The 14,114-nt window shown below is 41.0% G+C and overlaps 1 protein-coding gene across 3 annotated transcripts in view; it reads left to right on the top strand.

The window, feature by feature from the left end:
* Positions 1–14,114, top strand: part of espn (espin) — a 168,568-nt gene that overhangs the window by 136,001 nt on the left and 18,453 nt on the right. For all 3 annotated transcript variants that reach the window (XM_048561676.2, XM_059655668.1, XM_048561674.2), the window contains 2 exons: positions 1,404–1,540; positions 1,655–1,852. In XM_048561676.2, coding sequence (XP_048417633.1) covers positions 1,404–1,540; positions 1,655–1,852 — 335 coding nt within the window. The remainder of the gene's footprint in view (positions 1–1,403; positions 1,541–1,654; positions 1,853–14,114) is intronic.

Here is a 14,114-nt window from a genome sequence, read left to right as displayed (position 1 = left end):
CCTTCGTCCCACCCCAAGCCACACCTCCATCTCCCACCTACTAACCTCATCCCACCTCCTTGACCTGCCCGTCTTCCCTGGACTGACCTATCCCCTCCCTACCTCCCCACCTATACTCTCCTCTCCACCTATCTTCTTTTCTCTCCATCTTCGGTCCACCTCCCCCTCTCTCCCTATTTATTCCAGAACCCTCACCCCATCCCCCTCTCTGATGAAGGGTCTAGGCCCGAAACGTCAACTTTTGTGCTCCTTAGATGCTGCTGGGCCTGCTGTGTTCATCCAGCCTCACATTTTATTATCTTGGATTCTCCAGCATCTGCAGTTCCCATTATCTCTTAGGTAGTTTCTTGTTAGGCAAGGGAATCAAATATGGGATTTGAAATGCAAACCCATTGGCCCTGATCTTATTGAATGGCGGGGCAGGCTCAAGAGACAAATTGTCCCATTTCTTAAGTTTGTAAGGAAATTCCTGTCGCTGTGTCTCCCAATCTGAAGTGGCCTCCTATTACCGCTTCAGCATTGGCAACCAGTAGGCAAGGTCCATGCCTATTGAACGATATTTGGAATGATGAAGTGCAATGATGAAGTTCATTTGCCCATTATTTCAATTCCAGAAATAATTCCTAGTCTAATTATCTACATCTTGATAAATCACATTCCACAGCATTCCAAAAAATAGAATTTACAAACATGAAACCCAGAGACTCCAACACTTTCCATGTGAAGTTGAGTTGAATTGAATTAGCTTTATTGTAATACGTCCTCACATGAGTGAGGAGGAGCAGGTGTGGTGGAAGCCATGGCCTAGTGGTATTATCGCTGGACTGTTAATCCAGAGATCCAGATAATATTCTGGGGTCCAGGGTACAAATCCTGCCATGGCAGCATTTGAATTCAGTTAATATCCAGAATAAGAATCTAATGATGACCATGAATCCATTGTTGATTGTTGGAAAACCCCATCTGGTTCACCAATATCCTTTAGGGAAGGAAACTGCCATCCTTACCGGGTCTGGTCTACATGTGACTCCAGACCCACAGCAATGTGGTTGACTTTAAACTGCCCTGTGGTCAATAAATGCTGCCTAGCCAGCAGCACCCTAATCCCATGAATGAATAAAGAAAAAAAGAGTACAGTGAAAAGTTTACAAGTCACCACTTATGGTGCTATCTTAGGTACCAAGATACCAATGCACAGATTCTTAAGTACAAATTCTTAGGGAAAAATAAAAGAAATAAAATACTGAGCTGTAAATTAGAAAAGCAGAGAAATAAAATAACAGTCCTTCCAAAGTTGCAGGGCTCCTAACCAGCAGAAACCTGTTGTGAACACCTTTATTGGTATAATTGCTTACAAAGTGACTTTCCATTGATCCTTAACTTCTCATGTCTGCTTCTCCCAGGTGCAAAATCTTTCAACATGATGTCTCCTACAAGTGATAACTCTGACTTACTGGCGGAGATCAAAGCTGGGAAAAACCTGAAGCCAACTGCGCAGAGTAAAGGATGTACCGTGGTCTATGCAAGTTCTGCAACAATGGTAGGTACACAGTATATCAGAGGTGAAAGATGTTATATCAACCATTGCACACCTGAAATGTATGAAAATCAATCCGTCATCAAACATTTCTTTGTTTCATTTGCTCCATGATAGCCTGAACATGCAAAGCGCCAGGTCGGTAGTCCAACTGAGCCAGTTGTAAATGGCATGGCAGCATCACAGGCATTGGATGTCGAATCTCTCATACCAACTCATGATGAACAGGGAACCCCGATCCCAGAGTGGAAGAGGCAGGTGATGGCACGGAAATTGCAGGTTAAGATCCAGGAGGAGGAAGAGCAGAAACGTCGAGTGAGTTTTTTTTAGAAAAAGGACCTTGCTCCTCTGCATCTTTGTCATTTATGCCCTCTTCACTGTGTTTTTTGATCAACATCAGGATTTCTGAAGATGTAATTTTATCAACTTAATGCGCCAAATTATAGTTGATTTAAGAAAACTCTGAGAAAAAAAAGCTTAGTAAAGAGGGCTAGCATGATTGAAGTGAAATTTCTCACCGTTATGCCAAGCAGAGTTACAAAATTATCAATAGTTCTTGGTGCTAAATGTGCAGTTAAATACATAAAAGTTAAAACATAAAAGCAGGCTATTCAGCCTAACTTGGTGTCAGTGTCTACCCACCATCTGAACAATCACACTTACTATCTTTTCCCTTACCTTCTTTAACCACTCCATCCACCCATTCAGTCTAACTTTGCTGCAATTTCTTTCTGAACCACTTACCCCAGAAGTACATTCCAAGGTTTTGCAAATCTCTGTGCGAAGATTTACCTTCTGCCTGAGACCAGGCAACACATTCCTGAAATGTCAGCTTTCCTGCTCCTCTGTTGCTGCCTGGCCTGTTGTGTTCCTCCAGCTCCACACTGTGTTACCACTTAGGAATATCCTGCCAGAAAGGATGTGGGAAACAGATTCTGTTGCATTTTGCAAAAGGGAATTGAATATATACATGAAGGGGATTTTTGTGGAGTAATAGGGAAAGAGCAGGCGCGTGGAATAACTGGGTAGTGCTTTTAAAGGACGCAGAGACAATAGGCCACATGACAATTTTCTGTGCAGATTCATTGATTCAAAGAATGCCATAGTTTGTAATCAGACTGATCAGGAATGACCTCCCTCTGCTTCCTGTTAATTTTTTCCCAGTCACTATTTAAGAGTCTGATTGGAAAATAAGTCCACAATCAGTGGATCTGGCTTGAGGATTGAATGGTCCCCTGCTGTTCCTATATTCATATTTAGAATCATTAGTTGGCCTCTGTTTTGCATGCTGAATGCAGTTTTCCATTCCTGAGACCTTACAGAGGCTCCCCTCTCTCTCAAACATTTTTGCTGTTAACTTAACCAAAAGTAGCATCAAGTTTCCTTCATTTCAAGAACCTTCACATTTTGCTTGCGTGCATGAAAATATCAGTTGGAAGAAATATAGATTGTATGTGAATTGGATACTGTTAGTTGGCCACACATTGAAATGGCAGTGCTCAGTTCTCTACTTTATTGAAAACTTGGCGATAAGCCAAAACTCTCTGCAGACGTTCCACTATTTAGTGTTATTATGTTTCATCCAACTGAAATGAACCATAGAATGAATATGGCATAAAAGAGGCCATTCTGCTTGTTCAGTCCATGTTGACTCTCTGCAAGAACAACTGCATTGGTTCCACTCATATTAGGAATGAATCAAACCAATTGCAGTTCTGAAGACTCTTTGGAAGTTAGATACAGGGATATTCTTGTCTCCTGCTCTGCAGTTATCCCTACTCGCAACCTCTCATGAACAAGCTTGTCTGCTGTAACCTCAAGCCAGATCTTGCGTATAATTTTGTCAAATTTCCTTGCACACTTTGAAGTCACATTTGAGCCTGGTCCAGAACTGTGTAAAATCCATTCAGAATAATCTGGGCCACGTCAGTACTACCTACTTTCTTTGACCGCCTGGTCTTAACTGCCAGATGTTAATCACTGATTTCATTCAGGATCCAAGTTGGACATTTTATTGGCAGCAAGGTTCTAGGCTAATTTGATTAGCACCAGATGCAGATTGAGGACTTTATTATTATGGACAGTTCGGGTGTTCTGCATGCTTCTCTGTACAAGATCAATGTTATGTCTCTGATTAGATGTGGCCCTGAATTGCAGTTTTGCAGAATTTGTGCTGAAATTTAAACCATTCTGTGCTAAACCTACCATGAAGAATTTAGTATGGAGCTTATTGGCTAATGCATAAATGCAAACAATGCCATCTATATGAGTAATACCCAATAGATTGTTGACTTTTGCTGTGCTGTCTCGCTGTCAGAATCACTTGTGTCTACACTCCCCTTCCACCTCTGTTATTACATGGATCAACAGTTTTCCATTCAAAAGACCATTCTATCCAAACAAGCCTTTAGAACACATGACAGAGAGAGTTCCCACAGATCTAGGTTGGTTTGATGCTGATGCTGCTTAGCTGTAGTGCAGATCTGGATTATAAAAAAAATCACAAGAGATTGCAGGTTCTAGAACTTAGGCAGTACTATTTCAGTGAAAAACATCATAAGTCAGCTCCATGCAAATTTCCTTGATAAAACTGTTGCTACCCCAGTCATTTGCTAGACACAGGCGGTTGGTTAGCTGTTTTGGGTATATTGTGATGCAGAATGATGCCTACAGCACAGGTTGAATTCCTTTACGAACTGAGGTTACCATGGAGATCCTGCCTTCTCATTTTGCCTGAGGCAGGGTGGCCCTCAGGTTAAACTCAGCCTTCCTTAGCATTTTTTAATATATAAGAAAGAACCACAGGTACTGGAAATTTGAAAACAGAAATTTCTGGAGAAACTCAGCAGGTCTGGCAACATCTGTGGAGGGAGAGCAAAGTTAACATTTTGGGTCCAGTTACCCTTCTTCAGAACTAAATACTTTTTGTTTGGGTTGTCACAGATTTCCAAATATCCAGATTTTATGTAGTCTTTCAGACAATATTATTGATGGAACAAATGCAAATAATTTGAGAGCTATTATCTGTTCTTACATTATAATATGTTATATAAAAATATATGTACACATCTTTATGAAGAGTATATAAAAAGCTCAACTAGGTGACGATAACCATGACAACTGTTGTCAATTGTTCTAAAATCCTATCTGGCTCACTGATGTCCTTTAGGGACGGAAATCTGCCATCCTTACCTCATCTGACCTTCATGTGCCTGGAGACCCACAGCAACGTGGTTGACTCTTAGCTCCCCCCTGACATGTGGGAAGACACTCTGTTCAAGGACAATTTGACATGGCAACAAATGGCCTTTCCAGTGATACATACAGCAAATCAAAGAATAAAAACAAATGAACATGAGTGAACTATAGGGCTATCTGCTGAGAATTTATTTGGTAAAACTTGTTTGGCATAACTAGTGTGGATTGAATTGCTGTGCAGAGTGTAAAATTTCATTGAGTAGATGTTTTGAATTTTAAACTTTACAAATTACAAATGTTAAGATGAGCTTGATTGCATTGTGTTTTAAATTAGAGGCATTCAACTTCCACAAAATATATTCTGCATCCATCCACATACATCAATGTAAAAATATACCTGAATGCCCATTGTGATGTTTATGAAGTATTACATAAGAGGTTAGCCTAAAATCAAACTTTGAAGATTATTCAAACAGTGCAAGGTCCTCAGATGTTGAAGGTACTGCTCATTTATCAAATAATAAATTAAATTTCAGTCTTAGAAATATAAGGAAAAATCGCGATCTTTCACAGCAGATGCGAGTACAAGTTTTGTTTCTTTCACACAATTTTAACTTGATAGTGTTGGGAGAAGTTTTGTACTTCAGTGGCCTGGGATTTTTCTTTTAGCACATCACAGGAGTTGTTACCCAGAGTTTAAACTGTGATATGAAAACTGGTAAAAGCTCTCAGGTTGATTAGCAAGTTAACAAAAGGAATGCCAGATGGATTTTGAGGTAATGCATACGGAAAAAGAATAGGCAAACACATGTATGATCAAAGGGTATCAATTAGTAAAGGCAAACAGGAAATGGGATTATGCGTGATTATGTCAGACATTCTCTTCTCAATTTGAAACCATTAACGATGAGTCTCGGCGAGGACCGAAGTTCCTATCAGCAATTTTAAATTCTAAAGTGAAATAATTTATCTTAGGGTTGTATAAATCAGCCATGAGGCTACTTTTGGAAATATGGGTGATTTTGTTTCAGAATAATTCCAGGATCTGGGCTTCAAGTTTTGAACTAAAACTTTTAGAAATGGACTTGGAAGTATGGGGAAAGCACATACTAAGTGTTTGAAAGGCAGTCTAACAGACATGAAGGGAATGAAAGCAGCTGACTTGATCTGGATTCTAACTGGTTGTGTTATAGGAGACAGAATGCAAAGATAAATGCTTTAAACTGTGGGATGAAACACAATGTTCCCCAGGGATCTGTTCTGGTGTCTCAGTTTCTCTTTATAAATGTACTCAACATGTAAATGACTGGTTTGACCTCAGTATCATGTCTAATTCCGAGTGTTGCACATTAGGAAGAGTGAAGGCCCCGGGAAAGGGAGGAAAGGATTTTTACCAGAAAAGCACAGGGGGAAGAGTGACTTCAGTAATGTGAAGAGACGAGAGGAGCTGATATTTTTAGAACAAGAGAAAATTAAGGGGAGATTTACCATGAAGGGTTTTGATGGTGATGAAGTGATTTCACTGGCAGGAGGATCAGTAACCCCAGGGCACATATTTCAGATAACCAGCAAATAATCCAATGGAGGTTGAGCGGAACTGAAATTATTTTAAAGACAATGATCTCCAATGCATCAACTGAAAGAAGATTCAAGTGCAACTTTCAATAGGAAATTGAAGAAGTACTTGTAAAGGAGGAACTTTTAGGACTGTATGGGAAAAGTAGATGCTGGAACTAAATCGGAAGCTTGTTTAAAAGAACAAGCAAAAACAATGGACAAATCAAACTCCTTTTGTATTCTAGGATTCTGTGATGTTATTGACTTGAATGAAAAATGGAGAGAGAGCTTCATATCCAGATGAGCAGATGACAGTCAATTAGGAAGCACAGCCAGCTATGTAGCTGAGAGTAGCAGAAAACAAAATTGGATTCATTGTGGAAGTATGACATCTCACATAGGCTGTATGGTATGCTTCAGTTGTACAGAACCTGGGTCAGGTCCAGCCTGGAACATTGTGTTCAGTTTGAGGTACCCCCACTTCAGATGGGAATTTAGCCCCAAAGGGAGTTCCGTGCAGATTTATACCATATTATCACCAGGATGTGAAGGGGAAGTTTCAAGGACCAGCTGCATAAACCTGGCTCACATACCCTCAAGGTTGGAAGATTGAGGAGTGAACTAATCAACTTACTTAAAATTATGAAAGGTTTCAATAGAGTAGATTCAGAGAAAGTATTTCCTCTGGTGGAGGAAATCCAGATTAAGAGAACACATTTTCAGTTACAGCCAGGCTATTCAGGAATAAAATCATGGAAAACTATCTCATACAAAGAATAATTGACTAATATCAACAGATTTTTATCAGTCAGGGCACCAAGATGTACACATCATATATGGATATATGAACATGTCAATGAAGTAAGATGCAAAGCAGCCATAATATTGAATGGTAAAATAGACTTGAGTGACTGAATGTCCAACCATTGCTCCCAAATTCATAAATATTTGATTGGACAATGGATGAGAGGTTTTAAGAAAGGCTTCAGACTGAAATAGCTAAGTACCCTCCAAAATACACCAAACATCATATGGTCATGAAATGTGAGAACATACATAATAGGAGTAGACCATTTGGTCCCTTGAGCTTGCTCTGCTATTCAATAAGATCATGGCTGATCTGAGTAACATATCAAGGTTAAAAAATTGAGATGTACAACAAATAAGTATTTTGGATCGCTGCTTCATTATCTTTGGAGATAGAAGGGGCTATTCACATGCAACTTTCCATGAGAAGACTGAACAGGCATAGTGCAGTCTACCCTCTGTGTCTGAGGAAGAAGTGGACTTGATGAGCCAAAAGGTTGTTTAATCTTTGGCCTGGGTACAAACACAGATATTCCCCTAGCCATTTCCTGCAACTTTGACAAAAGAGCCACAGAAACCTGGAGAAAACGCCAAAGTTTTAGCAGGCAAGTTTGAGAACCTGCACAGAAATGTCCCTTTGTCTTCCAATGCTTAATATTTACTAGTTGCATTCGCTACTTCAAAAAGTACATTGGTATAACAAGGTAGAGGGACTCTAGTGCACTTGCTTCCTAGTTGCAGACCCCAAACTTTGAGGCTCAGGGGGTGACTCAGCATGATTTGAAAGGTCATCAGATTTCTCTCCATCCGTCAACAGATTTAAACTCTTTATTTCTAGTGACATATAGTCTGATTATATCTCTGAATACCACGTATTTCATACAATGGCTGGGTAGCCATGAATGTCTTTTGGAAACTAATACAAAGAGTCCCTGTGAATCTGTTAATATTGGCAGGGTGCCCTGGAGAGTATGGTAATATTAATAACATCCCAGGGAGTGTGTTAACATTTGCAGGGGGCCCTGGGGACTATTTTAAACTGTTTTAATGTTTACAAGGAGTCACATGGAATCTGATAACATTTGTAAGGGATCACTGGGAGTGTATCCACTTTTGCAGGGGATTCGTGGTGTGGATTAGCCTTTGCATGGGGTCCTCTATGTGAGACATTGGAAAAGTCCCTGGGGGTGTGTTGATAATGACGGGGGTCCTGGGTAGTGTGTTAATAGTGACAGGGGTCCTAGGGAATTTGTTAATATTTGCAAGGTGTTCCGAAGGAACATAACAACATTTGCAGGGTGTCCTCATTCTGAAGAATTTAGAAAGCACAGAGCTAACGCTGCACAGGGCAAGGTCTGTAACTTACCCTTTAGTGGTTACAACTGCTTAGCATAGTGATAAAAATGTTTAACTTGGCAGCAGCTGCACTACTGTACAATATGAACACACATTGTAACAGCAAGGGGTCAGATTTCCTCTAGGTGAAACAAAACTGTGCGTCCTTGCCTGAGAAACTGGTTCACCCTACTTCACATGAACTGAGTATCTACCCCTGCAGCTTTACTATAATTCTGCTTTGATTTGGTTAATGGACAGACAAGTCAGATCGAAGACCAAGTTACTGCCTGAGGGAGATAACAAGGTGCAGAGCTGGATGAACACAGTGGACCAAGCAGCATCAGAGGAGCAGGAAGGCTGAGGTTTCGGGCCTAGGCCCTTTTTCAGATTCTGAAGAAGGGTCTAGGCCTGAAACGTCAGCCTTCCTGCTCCTCTGATGCTGCTTGGCCTGCTGTGTTCATCCAGCTCTGCGTCTTGTTATCTCAGATTCTCCAGCATCTACCTGTTATCTACTGCCTGAAGGAATTCTGTCAGAATGAAAAGAGAGGATCTCTTTCATTTGGAAGCTAAGCACTCCTTCAGGAAACTAAGAACAGTGATCGACCCTGATGGGCAGACTGTTCTGGACCACAGTGGCTATTTCAGATAAACAAGACAGTGTGTGAGAAAATAGGCTGATCCAGGTTGAAAACAACTCACTTAGATCAGAGCCAAATTAAAAGCTGTGCTCAGTAAACACCGGTGCACGTTTGGTCACCAGTACGGGGCCAGTTGTTTTTGCTTAGTTAAATTAATAATACCACCTGGGGTATGTTTACGTGGAAAAATCCTCTGCCAACAGAAACAAAAACAGGGTGTTCAGTTGCTACAACAACAACTTGCATTCATATAGCACCTTTAAATGGCCCTAGGCTTTGATAACCTTTTAATACCTTTTGACAAGATGTGAGGCAGTGTTTGAGGTTACTGTCAGGTTTACAGCTGTGTTCTCTGACCTACCTGTGATGTAGAATGTTAATGTTGTGAGAAGCATCCATAAACCAGATCATACAATAATTAAAGTGGTCATTTATTTTGGTGAATAAATTAGAATTTGAAGTGTAAACAATGACTTGCTCCCACACTTTAGCTGTTGCTGTGTACATTTGTTCCATTTGTTTATTGGCTTCAGTTCTCTTAGTTTATTTTCTTTTCTTTCTAACTGCTTCCTCACATCTGAAAATGTGCATTCAGTCTGAAGAATGGTCAGAAATCACTGGCTCATGTGCAGGTTTTCCATTTGTGCACCTACGTAGTGAATGCGATCAGAGTCCCATTCCTCTTCCAACAGACACTGTGTGACCTGCTCTCCCGCTCACGTTCTAGAGGGCATTGTTGGAAGGTAATAAGGAGAAATCGCCAAACAACAAGTCAGATGTACAGAAGCAAATGTACAGCTGTTACTCCCACTGGTATAACATGGAACGGCTAATGTAACATGGTCAGTGATAGCATCTAGTCTGTACAAGACAGGTTTTCACAAGGTCAATTGAGCCATCTTGGTGAACTCATTGCATTTAGCACTGCAGCATGTATCCAAAGCCCTTCACATTTAAGATGCTCCTTAAACCTTATCTTTTTGACTAAGCTTTTGGTCACCTGCTATAATATCTCCTTATGTGGCTTACTGTCAATTCCTGCTAACTAATGATGTTGTGAAGTGCCTTGACACATTTCATCACTTTATAAATACTACGTAAGTGCACCTTGCTGTGGGATGATATGTGGAAGGGTCCAGGGTTTTAGAGAGTGAAATCCAGGCCACAGATGATACAATAGTTCATCCCTGAACAGTAGGAGATGTGGGGGCAAATGTTTAATTGCCGAGTGATGGAATCGCAGAGTGTACAAGGGTAGAGCTGAAGTAGGCTACAGAGGTGATCTGTATGATTGAATGATAATAGTGTAACGAAGCGATGGAATGGGAGTGCTGTTGATATTCTGGAAGGATGTGATCCAGGAGGTCAAAGAATTTTCCTCAACATCCGGGAAGCTGCTTATGTGCTCCCTATTTATTTCTCGACCACTGCTGATTGTTGAGCTATTGCAATACCAACCCAATTAAGATTGAATAGTGCAGAATAACATTGGGATTAACCCACCAATGGGAATGATCAAAAAGGCTGGGACTTTTTTCTAGAGTTGAGAAGTCTAAGTGATGACCTAATGGAGATTTTCACCATTGTGAAGCAGATCCGTAGGATAGATACAAGTGTGTTGGAATGCCCTCCACTTGCACGGATGAGCGCGGTTCCACCATGACTCAAGAAGCTCAATACCATTTAGGAGAAAGCAGCCTGCATGATTGGCAACTTCAACAATCACTCCCTCCACCATGGTTGCACAGGGCCAGGAGTGTCGATCATCTGAAAGACACACTGCAGGAATTCAGCAAAGGTCCTGAGACAGCACGTTCCAAACCTGTGACCTCAGGACAAGGGTAGAAGTTACACTGATGCACCACCTGCAAGGTCCCCACCGTGAAAGGAACCATGCTGACTTGGAAGTATATCTCGATTTCTTCACTGTCATTGGGTCAAAATGCTGGAATGTCCTTCCTTAACAACACTGTGGATGACCCTACAACCCAAGGACTGCAGTGGTTCAAGAAGGTAGCTCATCACCACCTTCAGAAGGGCTCCTACGGATGGGCACTAGATGCTAGTCTTGTTTGTGATGTCCACATCCCATCAAACAATAACTTTTACCAATATAGAGACGATGGCAGGACTTCCTTTAGGCTTCAAGGGTCCAACGATGTGATGACATTAACGTCCTGAAGCAGCAGGACTGGCAAATCTTGTGGGACAATTCAAAACTAGTAACCATAAATGTTACGATGGACAATAGTAAATTCAATAAAGAACTCTGGAGAAACTTGTTTGCCCAGTGAGAATTCAGAATCTAGAATTTAATATGGCAGGGAATTGCTCAGCCAAAGAGCACAAATGCATTTCAAGAGAATCTAAATAGAAATGACTATGGTGACTTTACCTTTAACCCTGGATAGGTACACAAGAGAAAACCACATAGAAGGATGTGCTGCTGAGGAGAGATAAAGGTGGTAGGAGGATGCTCTTTTGAAAAAGAAACAGTGGCATAGACCAGTTGAGCCAAATGGTTTCTGTGCTGTTAAAGTTCAATACAATGGCAAGAAAACTGACATTTGGAAAAACCGCAGACTCCAATCATTGATTGATTTTAATACAGTAAATGGATAAATATGTTGATAGAAATAATTTACTATAAGCACTTGAGATCTAAAACAGACAGAAATTGATGAAGGAACTCATCAGGTCAGGCAGCATCTGTGGGACGAAAGAGGAGCTAATGTTTTGAGTCCCGTGATTTTCTTATCAGTACCGTTGTAGCGGCACAGTGGCTCATTTGTTATCACTGCAGCCTCACAGCACTAGGTACCCAGGTTTGATTCCAGCCTCAAGCAACTGTCTGTGAGAAGTTTTCACATTCCCCCCCGTGTCTATGTGGGTTTCCTTTGGTTTCTCCTCTTTGCTCCCATAGTCCAAAGATGTGCAGGTTAGGTGGATTGGTCATACCAAATTTTCTACAGTATCCAAGGGTGTGCAGGCCAAGTGGATTAGCCATGAGAAATGTGGGGTTACAGGGATAGGGTAGGGGGGTGGGGGGTGGGGCTGCATGGGATGTTCTTTGGAGGGTTGCTGTGGATTTGATGGCTGAATGGCCTGCTTCCACACTTCAGGGATTCTACGATTCTGAATTAGGAAAAGTGGTATTTATGCTGAAGCCAAAGTTGGAGGAGTGGGGAAGGGAGAGATGAACAGGTAGGTGGAATTGGAGCCCAGGGAGAGAGAAAGATATGAAAAGACTGAATGCAACCTGTATAATGTAATAATGGGACTAAGAGTATGTGAGAATGGGTGACTGTGATAAAACAACCCATGTCATAACAGGACTGTTACTATAAGATTAAAATTTATAATAGGGGGTGGCCTGGTGGCACAGTGGTTAGCACTGCTGCCTCACAGCACTGAGTTCAATTCCATCCTCGGGCAACTGTCTATGTGGAGTTTGCACTTTCTCCCAGTGTCTGCGTGGGTTTCCTCCAGGTGCTCTGGTTTCCTCCCACAGTCCAAAGATGTGCAGGCTAGGTGGATTGGCCATGATAAATTGCTCATAGTGTTCAGGGATGTGTCGATTAGGTGGTTCATGCAGGGGTGGGTCTGGGTGGGATGTTTTGAGGATCAGTGTGGACTTGTTGGGCCAAAGGACCTGTTCCCACACTGTAGGGGTTCTATGATAATTCTATTCTATGAAGATTACAAGATAAGATATTTTTTTAAAGAAATCCATCAGAGCTATATTTTTATATCATTGTCGTTTGGTGCATCATAAATATATTTGCATATTTCAAAGGTTTTTTTATATGCAACGCACTTTGGAAGGGTTTATAGATCCCTATGTGTGGGATGTCATTTGCATTTACAGCTGTAATTCAGAACTCCTCAGATGCCTTCTTATTATTTCTTTTATTATTGGTCAATGTTTATAATTTGGCTCTGAGTCTGTGGCCTTCCAGAGTGGAGTGCATGCTCTGAAGTTGCTGGTACATGCTTTTGGCTATTAATTCAACAGAAAGTAGTGAGCGAGTCTGCAACATGCATCCAGTTGATGAAGCCTGGCCTGGCCAGATGCCTTTGTTAAATGTAGCCATGCTCACACTGTATTAATGGATAAATTAAAGCAACAAGAAACATCCCAAACTGCTGGAGGTACTTTTCAGAGAGTGACACCACCCTGCCAGATCTTGTTAAATAAGCAGAGTGACCAACTCGAGTCGCAGAGAGATTTTGTCAAATATTTCCCATCCGTTCTATTTTAATAACTACATTAACAACCAAAATAGATTTTTAAAAATTGAGAATAATACATTTTCCGATACAAGCATGAATTTTCTCCAGAATTGCCCATGACTTCATCCAAGAGTTTGCATTATCCTTCCTGCAAAGTCATGGACAATCCTTATAATTAAGCAAACCTACAATTAACGACAATTTACACAGGGTCCTGTTGAGATATTGGAATGAGGGTGGGGAAACTACAGGTTCCATTCACCGTTGTCCACTTGCAAATTTTCTTTTCTGATTTGAGTGTGCAACATTTGAACATCTGTGTCAATAGTTGTTAAAACCAAATTGTGTGTGTTTGCACTGCATGTGTTTGAGGGTTTGTTGGTGTTTGGAGTGTTACTGTTGTAAAGCTGCAGTATCCATTTTACATTAGTACTATTAAACTCACCAGCATTTGGCTTGTTACTTTCTTCCTCCATCAGTGTGAAGCCCAGTTGAATCCCATGAAACCAGATGCTGGTGAGATCACACATTGTTGGTACTGGCTGAAAATGATCTAGAAAGCAGGAGTACAAATTAATCAGGGAAGGGATTCCTTTACCAATGGGGTCCAGTGGGAAAGAGCGAGATTATATGCGAACCTGTTTTTATTGTATAATGTGGGACTCCATTATTAGTATCAGTCGGGGCCTCTAGAGTAGTGAGTTTGCATGCTAAAATTTAGTTCTAATGCTTTAAAAGGCAGAAACATGATTTTCCTCTGCCCTCTGGAAATGCCTAGTTCCTTGGGAACACTAAGAAAGCAAAAA

This window comes from Stegostoma tigrinum, chromosome 28 (genome assembly GCF_030684315.1).
Source record: "Stegostoma tigrinum isolate sSteTig4 chromosome 28, sSteTig4.hap1, whole genome shotgun sequence".
Taxonomy (NCBI): Eukaryota; Metazoa; Chordata; class Chondrichthyes; order Orectolobiformes; family Stegostomatidae; genus Stegostoma; species Stegostoma tigrinum.
Note: the sequence above shows the minus strand (reverse complement) of the source record. Positions and strands in the feature narration are given on the sequence as shown.